Source organism: Palaemon carinicauda, chromosome 1 (genome assembly GCF_036898095.1).
Source record: "Palaemon carinicauda isolate YSFRI2023 chromosome 1, ASM3689809v2, whole genome shotgun sequence".
NCBI classification, from domain to species: domain Eukaryota; kingdom Metazoa; phylum Arthropoda; class Malacostraca; order Decapoda; family Palaemonidae; genus Palaemon; species Palaemon carinicauda.
This window is the reverse complement of record NC_090725.1, coordinates 98,929,146-98,950,987: the sequence shown is the minus strand read 5'-3', so window position 1 is coordinate 98,950,987 and position 21,842 is coordinate 98,929,146. Positions and strand designations below refer to the sequence as shown.

Here is a 21,842-nt window from a genome sequence, read left to right as displayed (position 1 = left end):
GCGCAACGAGAGCCCAAAGGCTCAAAGTCACGAAAGCCCAAAGGCTAAGCCCAACAAGAGCCTGAAGACTCAAGGTCACGAAAGCCCAAAGGCTAAGCGCAACGAGAGCCTGAAGGCTCTGGGTCACGAGAACCTAGAGATCCTGCATAACATGAGCCCGGAGGCTCAGGGTCAAGAGAGACTTGAAGGCTCAAGGTTACGAGAGCCCAGAGGCCTAGGGTCATGAGAGCACGAAGGCTCAGCGTAACGAGAAGCCGAAGGCTTAGGGTCTCGAGAGCCAGGAGGCTCAACGCAACAAGAGCCCAAGGGCTAAGCATCACGAGAGCCCGGAGGCTTAGCATGAAGAGAGCCGGAAGGCCCAGGGTCACGAGAGCCGGAAGGCTCAATGCGACGAGAACCAGAAGGTTCAACGAGACGAGAACCTGAAGGTTCAATGAGACGAGAACACAAAGGCTCAAGCAGGCATCTCCTTACTGCAAGGGGGAGCACGCCCACAGTGACGAGGAGTCAGAAACTCTTCCCTAGACAAACCCACAAAGGGGAACGTCTAGCAGGTTCCTCCAAAGAGGGAGTCTGCTCAGTCACAAGCTAGTCACAAAGAGCTTTCTCTCGTGGATGAAAGAGATATCCTCGCAAAGGCGGACATCGCCTCGGACTTTGCTTTCCCCCAGCCATAGGGGGCAAAGCGCAGTCTTCGACGTAAGTCACAAGTTGGTCATGTACCCTTCTCTGTCACGGACGAGAGATGTCTTCTCGAAGGAGAATCTTGCCTTGGACTTTGCTTTCCCTCAACCCTAGGAGGAGCGTAGTGCTTGGCGTCAGCTACAGGGGACTAGAAGTCCAACTGATGGGCCGCAACACCAAGGTGGTCTGGTGCTGTGCCCAAAGGGGAAGGCTCCACCTCCGAGGAAGTCGAAGCTTCCTCTTCCTCTCAGCACCCAACTTAAGGAGTTCAAACAGAACTTCCTTCGAAGGGGGACCGTTAACACCCAGCAAAGGCCACATCGGTAATGAATCAGAAAATGAACAAGCGCTCCCCGGGGAAAGGGGCGGAACCGAATTACTAGGGGAAACGGTACCATCCTTCAAACCACGAGGTTGACCTAGGGTTAGTAAGGCTACGCTTCTACTTGGCCATTTCCCACAGAGAACCGGTGGCGGAGCAACTTCTGGAAAAGATCCGGGCCTCAAAGATGAAGTCTGAGATTTCTTCGACTTCGAGGAAGGCCCCGACAGAGAAGAATCTCAGACTTCGACTTCTTTTTCCTTCGCCCAAAACTCTCTCACTGGGAGGCAGACCACTCCCGACACTCAGGACGCGTTGTCCTCGTCGCATCACTGGCCACAGCAAGCCAGACACAGCAGGTGAGGGCCCATCTCAAGGGCGGATATGAAGGTACCGCAGGAGCGGCTTTCGGGACCAGGGCAGGTGTGCATGAGGCTGATCTACAAGGATACACACTCTGAAAAGAGAAAGAAAAAAACAAAATTATTGTTGTCAAATGGCAAATCAGTTTAAGGTAGGAGGAAATAGCAACATCCACACTCTACCGAGCCAAAAGCAAAGTGGGTGCTCAGCACAGTTGAGAGAGTGAGCGGGGTAGCCGGCTACCCTCCAGCCCTCCAACTAACTAGGGGTTGGGGTGGTTATCCCTCACTAAAACCTTACGGCTCGTCTTTCAGCTATACCGGAAGTAATATCCCCTATAAATAGCGAGGGTTTGTATACTGTAGTGATGGAACAAACATATCTTCCCCATGCAAGAATGCACACAAATCAAGTAGACAAACCAATTGAAACTTGATAAATACCAAAAAAAATAGTATGTCAAGAGATTCAAGTAAACTCCCTACCTGATTACAAATACAAATTCAAAGATATTGTTTATTACAATATTATGCAACATATGAGTCTTCTTTGGTGTTAAAGAAGGCTTAAAGCCTAAACTTGAACCAGAATAGTTAGCCTTATCCTGACTCTAAAACAATATGTTATTTTCATTAGTAAAATAAATTTTTGAATATACTTACCCGATGATCATGTAGCTGTCAACTCTGTTGCCCGACAGAAATCTACGGTCGGGATACGCCAGCGATCGCTATACAGGTGGGGGTGTACACAACAGCGCCATCTGTGAGCAGGTACTCAAGTACTTCTTGTCAACAAGAACTCAATTTTCTCCTCGGTCCACTGGTTCTCTATGGGGAGGAAGGGCGGGTCCTTAAATTCATGATCATCAGGTAAGTATATTCAAAAATTTATTTTACTAATGAAAATAACATTTTTCAATATTAATCTTACCCGATGATCATGTAGCTGATTCACACCCAGGGTGGTGGGTGGAGACCAGCATACATGTTAACAAAGAAGCTAAGTATCCCGTATTTCATTTTATTAGTTATTCAAAAATAACATAAAATAAATAAGTACCTGGTAAGGAAGACGACTTGAACCATTACTCTGCCTTTATCAAGTACGTCTTCCTTACTGAGCGTAGCGGTCCTCTTAGGATGCTGAACGACTCTTAGGTGCTGAAGTATAAAGGGCTGCAACCCATACTAAAGGACCTCATCACAACCTCTAACCTCGGCGCTTCTCAAGAAAGAATTGACCACCCGCCAAATCAACAAGGATGCGGAAGGCTTCTTAGCCGACCGTACAACCCATAAAAAGTATTCAAGAGAAAGGTTAAAAAGGTTATGGGATTATGGGAATGTAGTGGCTGAGCCCTCACCTACTACTGCACTCGCTGCTACGAATGGTCCCAGGGTGTAGCAGTTCTCGTAAAGAGACTGGACATCTTTGAGATAGAATGATGCGAACACTGACTTGCTTCTCCAATAGGTTGCATCCATAACACTCTGCAGAGAACGGTTCTGTTTGAAGGCCACTGAAGTAGCCACAGCTCTCACTTCATGTGTCCTTACCTTCAGCAAAGCAAGGTCTTCTTCCTTCAGATGAGAATGTGCTTCCCTAATCAGAAGCCTGATGTAGTAAGAAACTGAGTTCTTAGACATTGGAAGAGAAGGCTTCTTGATAGCACACCATAAGGCTTCTGATTGTCCTCGTAAAGGTTTTGACCTTTTTAGATAGTACCTAAGAGCTCTAACTGGGCAAAGTACTCTCTCCAGTTCGTTCCCCACCAAGTTGGACAGGCTTGGGATCTCGAACGACTTAGGCCAAGGACGTGAAGGAAGCTCGTTTTTAGCAAAAAACCGAGCTGCAAGGAACATGTAGCCGTTTCAGATGTGAAAACTATGTTCCTGCTGAAGGCATGGATCTCACTTACTCTTTTAGCTGTTGCCAAGCACACGAGGAAAAGAGTTTTTAATGTGAGGTCCTTAAAAGAGGCTGATTGGAGAGGTTCAAATCTTGATGACATAAGGAACCTTAGGACCACGTCTAGATTCCAGCCTGGAGTGGACAACCGACGTTCCTTTGAGGTCTCAAAAGACCTAAGGAGGTCCTGTAGATCTTTGTTGGTGGAAAGATCCAAGCCTCTGTGGCGGAAAACCGCTGCCAACATACTTCTGTAACCCTTGATCGTAGGAGCTGAAAGGGATCTTACGTTCCTTAGATGTAACAGGAAGTCAGCAATCTGGGTTACAGTGGTACTGGTTGAGGAAACTGCATTGGCCTTGCACCAGCTTCGGAAGACTTCCCATTTAGACTGATAGACTCTGAGAGTGGATGTCCTCCTTGCTCTGGCAATCGCTCTGGCTGCCTCCTTCGAAAAGCCTCTAGCTCTTGAGAGTCTTTCGATAGTCTGAAGGCAGTCAGACGAAGAGCGTGGAGGTTTGGGTGTACCTTCTTTACGTGAGGTTGACGTAGAAGGTCCACTCTTAGAGGAATAGTCCTGGGAATGTCGACCAGCCATTGCAGTACCTCTGTGAACCATTCTCTCGCGGGCCAGAGGGGAGCAACCAACGTCAGCCGTGTCCCTTTGTGAGAGGCGAACTTCTGAAGTACCCTGTTGACAATCTTGAACGGCGGGAATGCATACAGGTCGAGATGGGACCAATCCAGCAGAAAAGCATCCACGTGAACTGCTGCTGGGTCTGGAATCGGAGAACAATACAACGGGAGCCTCTAGGTCATCGAGGTAGCGAACAGATCTATGGTTGGCTGACCCCACAGGGCCCAAAGTCTGCTGCAAACATTCTTGTGAAGGGTCCACTCTGTGGGGATGACCTGACCCTTCCGGCTGAGGCGATCTGCCATGACATTCATATCGCCCTGAATGAACCTCGTTACCAGCGTGAGCTTTCGATCTTTTGACCAGATGAGGAGGTCCCTTGCGATCTCGAACAACTTCCTCGAATGAGTCCCTCCCTGCTTGGAGATGTAAGCCAAGGCTGTGGTGTTGTCGGAGTTCACCTCCACCACCTTGTTTAGCTGGAGGGACTTGAAGTTTATCAAGGCCAGATGAACCGCCAACAACTCCTTGCAATTGATGTGAAGTGTCCTTTGCTCCTGATTCCATGTTCCCGAGCATTCCTGTCCGTCCAATGTCGCACCCCAGCCCGTGTCTGATGCGTCCGAGAAGAGACGGCGGTCGGGGTTCTGAACAGCCAAAGGTAGACCTTCCTTGAGAAGAAAGCTGTTCTTCCACCACGTTAGAGTAGACCTCATCTCTTCGGAAACAGGAACTGAGACCGTCTCTAGCGTCATGTCCTTTATCCAGTGAGCAGCTAGATGATACTGAAGGGGGCGGAGGTGGAGTCTCCCTAACTCGATGAACAGGGCCAGCGATGAAAGTGTCCCTGTTAGACTCATCCACTGCCTGACTGAGCATCGGTTCCTTCTCAGCATGCTCTGGATGCATTCTAGGGCTTGGTTGATCCTTGGGGCCGACGGAAAAGCCCGAAAAGCTCGACTCTGAAGATCCATACCCAGGTAGACAATGGTCTGGGATGGGACGAGCTGGGACTTCTCTAAATTGACCAGGAGGCCCAGTTCCTTGGTCAGATCCATAGTCCATCTGAGATTCTCCAGACAGCGACGACTTGTGGGAGCTCTTAAAAGCCAGTCGTCTGACGGAGCCGGACACAAGATCATGGTACTGCTGCACAGTCTGTGAACTGTCAACCATGGGGAAGCGAGGAAGTACCGCGACAACCCGAAACTGTCTAGACTGTCTGGGTAGTACAGACAACTCCTTATCGGGTTGCTGAGGTTGCCGCACTGCGTCACAACAAGTCACCTCTGCTGGTTGTTGAACGTCTTCCCAGTGACACACTGACTCCGTAAAAAAATCCTCTATCAAGGACTAAGCTTGGACTGCATGTCTTGCAACAAAGCTCAAGGTCTATGGGAGCAGGTGTGGCAACAGACGGGGTTAGCGACTGAAGCGGAACCATTTACCCTCCCTGGAAGCATGTTATGCTTAAATAAAAGTCCATAGGAGGCTAAGCAGCTTAAGGCTCCTCTCCAAATGACACAGTCCTCAAGGGAATATCAGAAGGAGGGAGAACAGCACTTTCTCATCTACAGGAACCATATCCGAGAAAAGCTAAGTTCTCTCAGTGAGGGTTTCACTGGTGCAAAAGCAGCAGACCAGAAGGCAACGTTATGAAACTGCTTGATAGTCTGTGAACTGTCAAAAACTGAACTGTCAACCACAACAGGAGCGTGAGGACATACAGCACTGGTGTATAAGTAGCAGACCAGAAGGCAACGTCATGTAACTGCATGACAGTTTGTGAGTTGGCAACAACCAAAGTTGTGTGGGGAAGCCTCAACTCCTGCCTGACTAGTTTGCTGCTGGCGAGTGGCGGTAACCACAGTGTGTTGCGGAGGCTGACACACCGTGTCAAAACACGGCAGCTTGTGGTAGCTCCCGCACGGCAACGGAGTGCTCTGTGTGTGGGAGTCATCATACATCTGGCAGGGTTGACTGTGCATGGGTGGAGGAGCTCTCACAACAAGAGTGTGAGAGCAGGAAGCCATGCCGGGCGCACAACCGTGGGAGGTGTAGGCCCACGGGTGCATCGTCAACCTTCTCCGCAGTCGGAGTGTGGGAGCTGGCAACAACAAAAGCAGAGTGCTGGTGCGTGGGAGGGGCTGCGGTGGGTTGAGGAGCATGCGGTATGGTATGCAGAGCATGCTGTAAGGTATGCAGAGCATGCTGTAAGGTATGCAGAGCATGCTGTAAGGTATGCAGAGCATGCTGTAAGGTATGCAAAGCATGCTGTAAGGTATGCAGAGCATGCTGTAAGGTATGCAGAGCATGCTGTAAGGTATGCAGAGCATGCTGCATGGGCTGCGGAGAAAGCCGCATAGTGCTGGAACCCGGCAGCTCTACAGAACCTTCCCACTGCTGATGCGGTAGCTCACGCATGTTAGCAGATGGTGCAGCAAGAACATGCGTCTGGCAGGGTGGACTGCGCATCGGTGGTGGAGCTCTCACAGGTGGAGGGTGGGAGCAGGCAGCCGCAGTATCTGCTGAGCGCACAACCTTGGCGGGTTGTAGGTTAACAGGCTGCATTGTCAACCTTCCAGCATGATACTCCTGCATGAAGGAGCAAGCTGAGACTGTATAGTCTGCAGCATGGACCACTAGGGTCTATGAAAGACAACAACAAACGGAGCTACTGTCCGTTGTGACTGAGGGTCTAAAACAGCTGGTGCGGCAACAGACGGAGTTACTGCCTGTTGCGGTACCACCTAGCCTCTCTTAGGAGGTGTGCAGTTGTCGTACTGCAGCGAGTCCGAACTGACCCAGTGGCTACACCTAGGCCGTTGGACTTGCGCGGAAGGGACCGAATTGCACTTAAAAGCTGCAAGATTTGGTCCATGGTTTCTGCGAGAAACCTCTTCCGCAGACGAGGAATAAATGGGCTCTCTCGTCTTTGTGTGGGTGGGGTGATCACGTCGGCAACGTGTGTAGATACACCCGAAACCACAGAGGGAAACGTCTGTTCGTCGATCAAGGCCTGAGGAACCCATAAGTCCTTCGACATTACTTCTCCCCTGGGCTTGGGAGCTTGTAAGAGGTATCGGACTAGGTGAACAACTGGCACGAACAGACGAACCCTCGAACGCAACACTGTAACACTTTGCGCATATCACTTTATCACTTTTGATTTTCTGTTTGCACTTATTTCACTGAACTCGAAACTTTAAGTGGTTTGTACCTGAAACACGCAATCCTATCCTTCATTAAAAGGTAGTAATTGCGAAAACAGTATTACAATGTAACAGAAAAACATAATGAAAGATAAAGAATTCAGTGACTGGAAAAGAGACTAAACACTAGATCAAATAAACTACGTTTAAAATCTCTCACCGCATAAAGCCTGGGAACAAGAATAAAACTCTAGAAACGTTTTACCTTCTTCCCCTATATCGACTAGGGAGAAGAGCAAAAAAAAACGAGAACAACGTTACCCGCTTGAACGAAACGTTTATCCTCCTCTCTCTCCCTCCGTCTCTATCTCTCTCTCTCTCTCTCTTGACTTAGAACCTGAGAGATGAGCCCAATTATATATATCGTTAAAACAAATTATTTGTTAAAGGAAAAAAACTGAAAGGTTTCCCAAATAAAAAGTTCCTTTATATAATTAAAACCATTTAAGCTAAGAAAGAATGAACGAAACGCTAGAATCGGTTTACTCTTACTGCAACGTGAAACCGTGAAATACTCTCTCTCTATCGTAACGATAGAGCGCAAGTTGAACGTTCTGAACGTCAACAACTGCGGAGACTAAACAAAACGTTAGTTCAACTTTGAAAACAGTACGAGACTTATCAAAGAAATTCTTTCAAAAACATTAAAATTAAAATAGCATAAATTCTTAACAGGAAAAACGATATGACGAGCTCAATGTTAATTAACTTCGGTTCCAAGTAAGGACCGCCTACTATTAGGAAAGGTCGCATATAAACAAACATAAAAAAAAAAAAATTTTATAAGTTTATAATAAAAGGAAAGTTAATCGAAGAGGCCTATAAATGGCGGAGAGATATAAAATAAAAAATGAAAGAGAGTCTATACTCTCTTCGACACCAACACTTCCGTCTAAGGGAAGGGTCGGCCATTTAAAAGTGAAAGAGAGTCCATACTCTCTTCGTCACCATAATTAAATCAAATTAATTCCAAAAGCTTGCTAAGCTAATGATAAAGCTTCCTGAATAGCGAAGGCTAAACTCTAGAGCAAATACATCACCAAATCGTGAACAATAACTCCAGAATCAACAGCGTATCCAAGTAGGTCTAGCCGGAGGCACGACAGAGGAAAAATTGAGTTCTTGTTGACAAGAAGTACTTGAGTACCTGCTCACAGATGGCGCTGTTGTGTACACCCCCACCTGTATAGCGATCGCTGGCGTATCCCGACCGTAGATTTCTGTCGGGCAACAGAGTTGACAGCTACATGATCATCGGGTAAGATTAATATTGAAAAATATCGATTCTATCCCCAGCAAAGTTAACAACTGTGGGATATAACCAGTCTTGGAAGAGGCCATTTCCACAGATTTTGAAAGAAGAAGGTACCAAACTTATTTTACTCAAGTTATTAGAACATTTATCAGCAATATGGTTATGTAAGGTTTGAAAAGGAGATAATTCCTCACTTTCAAGGTTATCTCCATGTTTCTTTCTCAACATCTATCAGAGGTTGAGCCAAGGGAAAAAAACAGCTGATTTCCTAATTTTTTTACATCTGGAGTGAATGTGGGAGGTTTTGTTAGTAAATGTACACTACTAGGGCCTACAATTACCCACCTTGAATTAACCTTTTATTAGATAGTGGCCGAGCTTGCATATGATTGAGCTTAGTTTAAAGTTTATTCACTCCAACAAGATTTAAGGGAATCATATGATATGCCACTCCATCCACCTATGTAATATGATATAATTTAGGAGTGCTTACTTTAGTAAGTGGAGGGATATTATGATCTAGACTACCCACTTGGTCTTCTGCCTCACAATCTAGTTGTCTTATAGAGTGACTAGGATTGCGGCATACAAGGGTTTAACAGCAGAAGGAGCTAACGTTATTAAAAGTTACTCTGAATCTGTAATGCATAGTGAACTTCCATACCATTTACTAAAAGAAACACTTAATACGACTCAACTTTGGGAGTTAGGTTAGGTTGGCAATGGGAAGGGTAGGATCAGAGTTTCCACTTTTAAGAGAGGATTCACTAGTCTTCTGAACTTTAACAAAGGAAGGTAGCGATGTCAAGAGTTTATGAAGCTCATCACTATCGAAAGTTGGCTGTTAATGTGAATTGTCTAAAGATGGAGGCATGTCATTATTGTCATCCTCACTACAGTCAACTAGTCCAGCCTTCCCTGACTTTCCCCTGAACTAACAGCTAGTTTCCTTTAGTATTTGCACTTTTAACTTGATCGGCAACCATTAAAACATACTTTCCTAAAAGAGGTATCATGAGGGAAATGCACGTTTCACAACTTGTTATTTAAATCACAGTATTACCCAACATGATACACCAAGGGAATGTGGATAGTCAACTTCCAGAAACAATTCCTGTGCAAACTCCACAAAGCAACAACTAAGAAAATCAGGGGAAGAAATCTCAAAGTACATTAATAAGCAAACAATCTGGAGAAGGTCTAATTATACTGCTTGACTGAAGAAACTCAAGAGACAGAGATTGGCTCATAAGTTATCACTTACCACTAGATTGTTCCTTCCTCTACTAAGGATATGTGTTCATTGAAGGGTAAGAAAATGAGAAAATTTTATCTTCAAAATTCTATGCATAAAGGTTGATTAAACCGAGCTTCTGGAGAAGAAGCAATATGAACATCAGAGAAGGTTCATAGGATTAAATATTTTTTCAAGAAAGCTCTTTATCTAGTCATCAATATTAGGTATGTTCAACTCCACACAATATTTTTTTTCGTTTAATTCTACCTGTACTTGTCTTTAAAATCAGAAGTCTCAGGATAAGAGATAGGTGTAGAAAGGAACTTTCTTTTAATAGCTTAGGGCGAATGGATGGTAATCTCTAACTACAGAAGGTTCTTTATTGTCATATCACTAATATTTTAGCAATGATAAGTGAGTTTCCAGGTATAGTATAATCTTTTAAATTGGTAGCAATTGGTCAGATGTGGAGAACCAAATCTGCATATAAGGAGGGAGCAATATTTTATGAAAAATATAAACAATTTTCATTTCTCCTTTTTTATTATAGATATTTTTCCTATATATTTTCTTATTTTAGCCAAACAAAAAAAATATTTAAATCAATTTATAGATAATATTTCTATGAATATCCTTATTTCAAAAAGAATTTACAAACCAAAACTGTACTGGATTACCAAAATATCCAGATGGGTATGGCTTTATTTTATTAGAAGTCCATTTCACAGGTTACCAAAATTGCCTCTCATTATAGAGCACAAATTCTGCTTTATGTATAACTACCATGAGATTTTCAGTTGCTATTCTTATATCAAGAGAAGTATAAAGCTTACCTTTACATCAATACTTTGTCCCTTCTTTTTTCCACGTTTGATGGTACCCGTTAATGTGACGTAAGAGTCGAGACCTTCTGGCATCTCTTCACTAAATACCACTTGGCCACCACCAGCACTGCCACCACATCCTTCACTACTTCCACTGGTCTGCATACCATCACTTCCAAGTAATTTTGAAGCCGCTTTTTCATCCCCTGATTCATTGCCACATACAGACTGAGCTGAGTCACCTGTAACATTAAATATATACAAACCTAAAATTACAAATTATTTTGAATATTCAGTGCACATTATGCTACTCAACAGCCAAGGAAAATATGTTGTTTACAATGTGAAACAAAATCAACCTCAAAATTTCTACTTCAATTTTTTTAGTATCAGTTATTCTATCATGAAGTCCTATTTTAGGTTGATTTAGAGACAATTTTTTCACTTGTTCCCTTGAATTATCATATCAAGTAATCTACTATAAGAACTTTCATCTCTCTGCCAATGATAAGCTATTATAAAACAGACCAAACATTATTCATCTCACTATATAATGTATATCAATACATTAATACATATTAATTTGGCTGTATAGTGTGGAATCAGATTCACCCAACCCCTTCCTACTAATATGAAAATGTTCCATGAAACTGACAGCATACCTGTAGGATGTTTACTGAATAGTTTAGTGCCACATGTAATTTACACCCAAATAAAACAAGGCTTACAAAATTCAATGATCTATTAAAGAACACTTAACTATACCTTCTGTTACATTTTCCATTGTTGGAAAAGAAAAGAAAAAAAAAAGGAGGTAGATGGAGAAAGCTGACCAGAAACATCAACCCAACATAGAAGTGGGAAGAGATGTAGACAAAGAAGAAGGAGGTGTATTTGCCTGAGTTGCTATTTGTGCAATAAAATCATCATTTTAATTCTACATTTTTCCATCCTAGTGCATAATGTCTCAAATATCAGCATAATAATTTAATTTGTCTGATAATCGTCACTAGTTCACTACAGCTCTTACATGAGTTAAAGACTAACTTATTGCTGGCTTAGCAAAAAGAACTTCCTCATCGCCTTTTCAATTCCTCAGGCAGCCTCCAGGAACAAGCAAACTCGACACTTCATATGATCGAACAAGTAACTGACTGTAAATACAGCAAGACTGAAAGTTATAAAAACATGAGCAAGATTTGAAAGATGAAAAACCATGAAACAGTAATATTGAGAATTCATTATGAAGGCTAGAAATAGTAATGTCTGGAATCCGCTCTTATGAACCACCCCCTCTATTACAGGCTTAAGAAAACTATCACCTCCAATTACGTTATAACAAACCTCTATAGCTCCTGTACATCACTTTAAAAAAACTGGAGAGGATGGCATGAAATTCTGAATTGTAGGGAAGTATCAAAATAAATTTTCTAAATAAAATTCTATTTATTACAATCAATTGTACCTGTGAGTCATATTGCTGACTATCACACTCCTTAGGAGGGAAAGTAAGAAAAATATCAACCAGTTCTTAAAATAAATAAATAATCTAAAACATTCTGATATATTTCTTCTTATAAGCTCTAAATAACCATCCATGTTTGGCTCGAATTTGGATTGATTAAAGATCTCTCTACTTTTTTTTTTGCTACACCATTCTGAAATGGTCCTCCTTTGAGTAAAGCCACTGACTTGAACCATTTCTCTCATATTTACAAGTTTAAAACTCCCTACCAAACCTGAATGTAATCTTTAAAAAAGAAGTTGAGAAAAACCCATAGAGCCCAATAACATTAATAAACTAAAAAACTTTCAAATACTGTTTTGCAAGCTACTGTATTGATTTTATGCTCCACTGAACTGCAACTGATACCTTTCCCAAAGATAGATTTCCAAATAAATTAAGAAGAGTTACCTACTCCCATAATATCATGAGTTCTAACTTCCAGAAGCAGAATGTACACTGTATCCATCTCTTCCTGAACCTCAGTGACAAATCCCTTAATAAGAAAAGTTATAGCATTCTCAGCTTGAATAAAATTTTAATGCTTTAGTAAGACCACACAAATAACAAATTTGGAAGTAATTTTTATTTTTCCTAACATACAAACCTGGAGCTATTTATTAGGGCATTACTTTCGGCGCAGCTGAAAGCCGAGCCATGATAATTTTAGTGAGGGATAACTACCCCATCCGCTAGTTAGCGGGTGGGGGTTGGGGTAGACTGGCTACCCCGCTCACTCACACCTCTCGGCTGAGTAACCACTTTGCTTTATGGCAGGACTTCTCGGGGGACAAGGTGGCGGGCCAATTTGCATAAATAGCTCCAGGTTTGTATATTAGAAAAAATACAAATTATTTCCAAATTTGTTATTTGTTCCGACACAGATACAAACCTTCGCTATTTATTAGGGCGACTTACTCTTAGGAGGGAGGAAGTCCTCACCAACTGGCCTTGGTCATGACCCGGGGTCCTCTCTATTTCGATCTGTGATCGATAGTAGAAGGGACCCTACCCTCGCTAAAATCAAGTGCCGATATGAGGTAATGCACTGATAGCGGCTTGCAGAAGCTTGTGTGTGAGTGGAACTAACAGTGTGGCTTGTCTTTAACATAGGAACTTGAGTACAGAACCTATTGTTCTTAAAGACTTATCCAATACCCTCCCTCTAAAAGGTATTGGGGACGTAACAAAATATTCTTCTATACTTAGGAGGCACAAGGGAAATGGGTCTTACCAGCAGCGAGGTGAGGTAAGCTATGCTGAGGCTTGCGAAGCTGTTTTCCCCATAGGGGAGAAGGTGAAAGGAAGAAAGGAGCCAAGCATTCTTACTCATTCACCCCAGACTAATCTGGGTAGCATCAGCCCTCAAACCTCTGCTACTTGTCCATCAAGGAGCCTGAGGTGTTTAGACCATTTGTTGTGCGACCACCAAAGGACCAATGGAAAAGGTCTCCATGTTCTTGTGGGTTACGTCTATGCAAGTAGTGGGCCGTGAAGGTCGATTGACGCTTCCACAAGCCCACTTAAAGTATCTGCACCACAGAGTAGTTTCTTGAACGCCAGGGACGTAGCAACGCCAGTGACGTTATGAGCTCTGGGTCTTAGGATGGAGGAGAGTCTAAATTAAGAGTAACCTCAATTGCCTTCAGATCCCAGAGGGGAAGGAAATCCTTGAGGTCTTCCTCTTGACCTTCCCCGTGCTGGTCAACAGTGCTGACAGACGGGGGCAAGCTGGTATCGTTCTTTTAAGGTAACCCCACAGACTCCTCACTGGGTAAAATCCCAGTTGATGGGTTTCCGGTTACCGAATGAAGACACTTCATTCGAAATGGGCTGCACCTAGGGTACAGAACACTCAGATTTCAGTCTTGGCAATCCACTCAGGGATGCCGCTGAGGATTACTTCTCCCCGTCTCCTAGGGTAGGAGACATCAGAGGTTGGATCATACAACACAACAACTCTCTTGGTCAAAAGCCCAAGTGAGTAGAAAGGGCATCTTCCGTGTAAGGAAGCAAACTGCTGCTGGGCCTACGGTTCGTAGAGAGGGGCCTTCAGAGACTGAAGGACACGAACTGCATTCCCAGGAGGAGGTTGAGATCCGACGGGGGACAAGTTATCTCACACTTGCATAAGTAAAGGCATCGATGGGAGAGAATCCCCTTCCACGACATCAGTCACAAAGGACCGAACACTTTGCCTAGAAGACCGACGCTGAAAAGTGTCTGAGGAGCCTAGACATCTTTTCCTTAACCTGCTGCAAAAGGCCTCTCTCAGAGGGGTGGTGTAGGATCGTCCCAGGCGAGAAGTCGAAGCAAAGCTACGGCTTAGGAAAGTGTTAGCATGTGGCTGCTTGGAAGATCGTGCCGTGGAGGAAGATCCCTCGGAACTCCGTCAGGAGCTATAAAAGGTCCGGGGACCATTCTGCGGGTTGCCATAGCGAAGCTATTGGAGCTCCGTCAGGGGCTGCAGAAGGTCTGGGAACCATTCTGCGGGATGCCATAGCGAAGCTATTGTAGTCATTGATAAGATCCTGCTTATCCTGACTTGGCTGAGGACTTTTTCACCAGACCGAATGGGGGGGGGGGGAAACAAAGCACAACTCTAGGCTGCCCCACCGATCTTGGAATACATCTTGTTTGAGTTACTGTGGAACGGTCGAGTCGGAGCATGAAGATCAGGGCCGCTGCGAGCATAACCACAGTCGGGGACCCCACAAAGTTAAGACTTTGTTGGATACAAAATGATTCCAAGACACTAGGAGCCCACTATCTGGGTGGTTTTGCAAGCACATTCCTATACCAGGAATGACGCGAGCAGATGGGGGCAACTAGTTGTCCTCTGTCCATCTGAGGCTTCGTACTGCTAGATGGTTCTCTAAAAGAGGTGAATGCTGGTACCTTTCTGAATCGGCCAACAGACGAGGATGGAATGGTATGGCATATGCCCCCCCCCCCAGTCTCTTTTGATGCATTATAGAGAGCATCAGGTCCAGAGGGAAGACGAGAAGAAATGCATCTTTGCAGAAGCTCTCGTCTACCACCCATCATCCGCGGATTGTCCAGCGGTGATGGGGGGGGGGGGGGTGCATAGCAATACACACACCTCAAGATGATGTCGAGACGTGTAACTAATTGCACGTTCTTGCAACGAGAGGGGAACAGCCTGTTCTCCTTCAAACTGCCACTAATCCTTAAGTGTGGTTGGCCGAATAAGACCGATACCAAACAGTAAACCAGTTAACCTCTTCTGCACGATGGGTCACATATGTGACCCTTTATTTTTGCCATATATATTACAATGGGTCACACGGGTGTCCCAAAATTCCATTAAATCCCCCCTAGACATAAAGTACGTCGGAATAACCACGATAGATTAGTTTCCCCTATTCGTAATGCCTGTGGAGCTTATATTTGTCTACTATAGAAAATGGGATTCTCCAGGATAAAAGAAAACTGGGCATTCATCTTAGTCATAGCAGGATCATCAGCGCTGCATGTGAGTTGTTGGTCGCGGACATACGAATGTTTTCTGACGTGCCTTTGCCTTTTTTGAGTATATTACATAATGTCTGACATGGAAATTTTGGACAGTGATGATTCTTATCATCCAGAGGATGATATGGAGGATTCAGACAGTGAAGATTATGCGTCAATGTAAAGTGATATCCATGAAAGTGATGACGAAACATTCATATCTTTAGGTGGCTGATGGTCACGTGTCTTTATATATATATATATATATATATATATATATATATATATATATATATATATATATAGAATATATATAATGTATATACATATAAATATATATATATATATATATATAGAATATATATAATGTATATACATATAAATATATATATATATATATATATATATATATATATATATATATATATATATATATATATATATAAATTATATATATATATATATATATATATATATATATATATATATATATATATATATATATATACATATATATATATATATATATATATATATATATATATATATATATATATATATATATATATATATATATATATATATATTCTATCTTCCTCAAAAAAAGCTTTGCTTCAGTGAAGGAAAATGGTGGTTGTTATTATAATGGTTATCATTGCTATATACATTTTATATACTGTATATATATATATATATATATATATATATATATATATATATATATATATATATATATATATATATATATATATATATATGTATGTATGCATGCATGTATGTATGTATGTATGTATGTATGTATGCATATATGTATGTATACATATATGCATATATGTATGTATGTATATATGCATATATGTATGTATACATACACATACATTATATGTGCACATATATAAAGACATACATATCTTTTTTTCTTGGAGATTAGGGATCTAGGCGATACTCCATCAACAAAAACGAGTGTAAAAGTATACCTCTATACTTTGGGTAATCAACTTTATCGCACAGAAAATGCATACGCATATACAAATATACATAAATACACACATGCATATACAGTATATATATACATTTATAAAGCAGATTTACACATACATTTACATACCAAACATATATATGTAATGTATGTAAAATTATATGTTTAAATACATGACCTAAAAGGTCAATGTAGAAATTAGGAGTGAGTGTGAGAATGCCAATTCAGTCAAAAGCAGGATGCGAAAGTCAAGACACTGCTAATCATTTGCAATGTAACATTTTTCATGGAGTAAACTCAATACAAGCCGTGAGAAAGAGTTGTCACTCACCGGATCTAAGTACCTTCCGGTATTAATGTTGTGTTTACATATATCATTAAATGCTGAGATAACTAATTAGACGTTATCATCAATATGGATATTTTAGTCACTTCTGGTCAAGCTGTCATACGGAATGGTCATCCGACCAAACCATCTATACTCCTGTGATGGAGATGTTAATAACTGTTTTTAAAGAAATAAACTGTTTTAAAGTTAACTTACTTAGACTTATTCAGAAGAAGTAACCCACCAAGTCTAAACATTACACCACATTGAAGAGACATTTGATTGGAAAACTAATGTGTGTTTATAACAGTACCACACTAACATATATGCATACACAGTTGCGCATAAGTATATACATGCACATGTATGTGCACTTATACATATATACATGCATATAGACGGACACACACACACACGCACACACATACTAGTAGATAAATGGTTATATTTGATAATTGACTGATTTCTGGTGCGTTTACGTGTGACGGAAATTGACGCTCCGGTGACAGGTTGTGCGCAAGAGGTTAATCAGTACAGCTTATGTTATAATAGCGAATCTCCATAGAGATCGCTTTCCGGACAAGAGACTGTACGGTAATCACCGAACGCATCCAACCAAACTCAAGAGGGGATTGAGACGTATCTTCAATCTACTGTTGGGTGGGTAAAGAGCATAAGTCTACTACGGCGTGGTAACACCGAACTGTGTGCATGACAAGTATACATGCGTAGTTCGACTTCAAAGTCGTGTCCGGAACTCAGTTGGAGAATGTTGGAAACGTTCGTAACGGAGGTTTCTCTTTCTTAGGACAAAAAACGTTCTTACTTCTCCTTATCCGATCGGTAAACTAGCATTTATATTAAATGCTCCCTACTAGGGAACATAAATGCTTATGAGAAGTTTCCAGCCAAAGCCTTTGTAGGAGACTAAGACTTCCGATCGGGGAAAAGGAAAAAATGCCTATAAGGAGGCAGAACGTAAATGCCGTATGTCTGGCTACAGAAAAGTAGCCAAGTAATGTACTGAATAACCTGGTTTCAGTAAGGGATATACATATACAACTTAATAAAGCGGAGTTCTAATTGGAAGATGTATATAGCCCTTATTGGCAGGAAGATCGCTTGCATGCATATATGTACTTGTCCATTTGCGTTAGCGCATGCATATTCTCTGCCTCCAGGAAACGTTTGCAACGAATCCAGTTGCGGGAATAATGTATGTGCGACGAATCGCAACATTATTGCCGAAAGAATTTTGATCGTTGACTAACTGTAATATTTTCTTGAATGAAAGCGAACATGTTCTCAAACAAAATATACAGTCATAGAAGCGATCATTTCCCCTTAGGTTTACCCCTCCTCTTTATGTGAGGGGCTAGCCAGAGCTCATTGCACAGAAACGAATGTCTGTTTACCCGTGGGCGGGGTTTGAAACGTTCGTAAAGTAATGAAAAGATGCCCACGCTGTTGCTATCTTTCTTTAACGTCAACTAACAATGTTCCTTCGGGACTAATTGTTCGAAAAAATAACCCTGTAAGGATAGAATAAAAAGTCTCGAAACACTTATCGTGTAAAACGGCAAGTCGTTATACCCAGGGTACAATGACGGGGAGGCTGCCTCCATCAAACAGTAGAACCGAGTTTAAGACAATAACCTCGCGGTTTTGCCTTGGCTAGAGTGCATGCTCCGGGAAGGCTTATGGCCTTCATGAAGTTTTAACACCGATTGAAGTTTTGTAAAAACTTTTCAGGAACGAGTCTCCCGAAAAAGGGTGAAGTCTCGTATGTGGGGGTTTGCTTCAAGAAGGCCATACATAATTGCCATCGACCGCTTACCCAAAGGGGTTGCCATCGAACGCTCTCTTGCTAGGCCTGCCAGGGGAAATGAACTGCAATGTAAAGAATTTTCCATTCCCCGCTCATTTCCATCTGCTAACCAAACCACTCGAAGTGGGAAGGTCGAGGAAAGATGACGGTGGTTCATTCGAAAACGAAAGGATTGGTGCTGGTGAAACCAGACTAGCTGATATAGTAATCAGCTGGGAGTGTAGAGTGACGTATCAAGAAGACCCATCCCGTGGGGGGGGGGTCGACCATAGAGTTTTCAGAAAACTCTGGATCGTGGAAACAGAGAGATTCGGATGAGAACCTAGGGGTTCAGAATCTATTTGTGAATTCCTTTCTCATGACCTTAAGGGATGTTGTGCCGAGAATCCGCAAGAACTCTGTCGCTGATTCCTGATGGAATTTCCAGGAATTGTGTTACGTGACCAGGACCCAAAGGAACTGTGTCATAGTTACCTGTAAAGATTCGTAAACCCTTAGGCAGCAGGCATAACTCTGTCATCAAAGTAAAACTCTTGATGACGATGGGCGTGCGGCGCGCCATAGGATGTTCGCGCACATGGCGCACCACATGATGTTCGAGCACATGGCGAGCAACAGGATGTTCGCGCGTATGGCGCACCATAGGATGAACCAGCACGCCATGATCGCCATTTTGTTTGCGTGCGCAAAGAAGGTCGTGCGCGCCAAGTCGGTCGTGCATGCCGATTCAGTCATGCGCGCCAATTTGGCCGTGCGCGCCAAGTCGGTCGTGCATACCGATTCGGTCATGTGCGCCAATTTAGCCGTGCGCGCGAGAGCTCTCAGGTTGGTGAGAGAACTCACTGCTACGCTCGCCCGAAGGTTCACGATAGCTTGTGTTGTGTGAGCGTGAACGATCAACACAACGAGAGTTCGAAAACTGTGTCATAAAAAGAATGACTCTGGTCACGAGAATCCGAAAGTTCAGCATGAACTGTGTTGCGCGAACCCGAAGGGTCAGCGCAACGAGAAACCGAAGTTTCCCTGTCACTAAACACCGAAGTGTCAGAGTGACTAAAGTTACACGAGCCCTAGGGTTCAACGTAACTAATGTTACGAGACCCTGAAGGATCAGCGTAATGAGAAACCGCAGTTTCCCTGTCACAACACACCGGAGTGTTAGAGTGACTAAAGTTATAAGAGCCCAAGTATTCAGCGTAACTAATGTTACGAGACCCCGAAGGGTCAGCGCAACGAGAAACCAAAGTTTCCTTGTCACCAAACACCGAAGCGTCAGAGTGACTAAAGTTACGAGAGCCCAAGGATTCTGCATAACTAATGTTACGAGACCCCGAAGGATTAGCGTAACGAGGAACCGAGGTTCCTCTGTCACGAGACCCCGAAAGGTCAGCGTGATTGATGGCACAAGTTCCCGAAGGCTCAACGTTACCATCGTTACGAGAGCCCCCAAAGGGTGATCGAACGAGACCCCGAAGGATCAAGGAGAATCAGTGGGTTCAAGATAACACCTCCGCATAAGGGGTTTTTTTTCCCGAAGGAGAATGTCGCTTAAGAGAAGGCTCTCGCTCCACCCCTGAAGGAGAACCATAAATGTAATGGGGGACCGCTGATGCCCAGGGGCGGTCTTCTCTCGAGGACGAGAGACTTGTTCCCCCGAAGGGAACCCTGTTTAGGAGAAAGCTCTGCCACCGCCCCTGGTGGATCAGCAAGCTCCTACTAGTTATTTCTCGCGAATGAGAGGGAAGTTCTCCCAAAGGATATCGCCTAAGACAAGCTTTCTCCCAGCTCTATGGGAATAAAGCGTAGGCGTAAAGTATCTCTCTCGCGAACGAGGGAGAAGTCCTCCCGAAGAAGGACATCGCCAAAGACAAGCTTTCTCCCAGCTCTATGGGAAAAAAGCGTAGGCTTAATAATATCTCTCTCACGAAAGAGAGTGAAGTCCTCCCGAGGAAGGACATCGCCTAAAACAAGCTTTCTCCCAGCTCTATGGGAAAAAAGCATAGGCGTAAGAAACTCTCTCTCACGAACGAGAGAGAAGTCCTCCCGAAGGAGGACATCGCCTAAGGCAAGCTTTCTCCCAACTCTATAGGAAAAAAGCGTAGGCGTAAAAAATCTCGCAAACGAGAGAGAAGTCCTCCCGCAAGAGGACATAGCCTAAATAAAGCTTTCTCCCAGCTCTATGGTAAAATAAGCATAGGTGTAAACAAATATCATTCTCTCTCTCTCTCTCGCGAGAGAGAGAGAGAGAGAGAGAGAGAGAGAGAGAGAGAGAGAGAGAGAGAGAGAGAGAGAGAGAGAGAGAGAGAGAGAGAGAGAGAGAAGTTCCCCTCAAAGGAGGAACATCAAGTTGAAGGTTGACAGCGAATGCTACCTCGTAATGAGGGCAGCTCACGAGCTACCACATGGAGCGCAGGATAACAAACAGGGCGGCCGTAGCACTGGCCCTTGTGTTCTACGTCACTGTTATCTGTGAAAAATTATATTTTAATTATAAAATAAATTTTTGAATATACTTACCCGGTGAATATATAATAGCTGCAACTCTGTTGCTCGACAGACAAAAAACAGTAAAAACTCGCCAGCGATCGCTATACAGGTTGCGGGTGTGCCCACCAGCGCCAACTGTCGGCCAGATACCACTCTCGATGTAAACAAAGACTCAATTTCTTCTCATCCCACTGCGTCTCTATTGGGGAGGAAGGGAGGGTCGTTTAATTTATATATTCACCGGGTAAGTATATTCAAAAATTTATTTTATAATTAAAATATCATTTTTAAATATTTAACTTAGCCGGTGAATATATAATAGCTGATTCACACCCAAGGAGGTGGGTAGAGACCAGAGTTAAATATGTTTACATCATATAAGCTAAGAGTTTTTTTATTTCATTTTGGCAGTTATCAATATAACAAAACCAAAATAAATAGGTACCTGGTAAGGAAGTCGACTTAGACGATTACTCTGCCTTGTAAGTACGTCTTCCTTACGGAGCCCAGCGATCCTCTTAGGATGCTGACAGACCCCCAGGAGCTGAAGTATCAAGGGCTGCAACCCATACAACAGGACCTCATCAAACCCCTAATCTGGGCGCTCTCAAGAAATGACTTTGACCACCCGCCAAATCAACCAGGATGCGAAAGGCTTCTTAGCCTTCCGGACAACCCATAAAAACATTAAAACATTTCAAGAGACAGATTAAAAGGATATGGAATTAGGGAATTGTAGTGGTTGAGCCCTCACCCATTACTGCACTCGCTGCTACGAATGGTCCCAGTGTGTAGCA

General features: G+C 43.2%; 1 protein-coding gene across 2 annotated transcripts in view; it reads right to left on the bottom strand.

Annotated features, from left to right (window-relative positions):
• Positions 1-21,842, bottom strand: part of LOC137650070 (uncharacterized) — a 640,515-nt gene that overhangs the window by 511,909 nt on the left and 106,764 nt on the right. The window contains exon 6 of one of the 2 annotated variants that reach the window (XM_068383132.1): positions 10,455-10,687. The exons of the other annotated variant lie outside the window; for it this stretch is intronic. Within the exon in view, the coding sequence (XP_068239233.1) occupies positions 10,455-10,687 (233 nt within the window). The remainder of the gene's footprint in view (positions 1-10,454; positions 10,688-21,842) is intronic. 2 annotated transcript variants of the gene reach the window in all.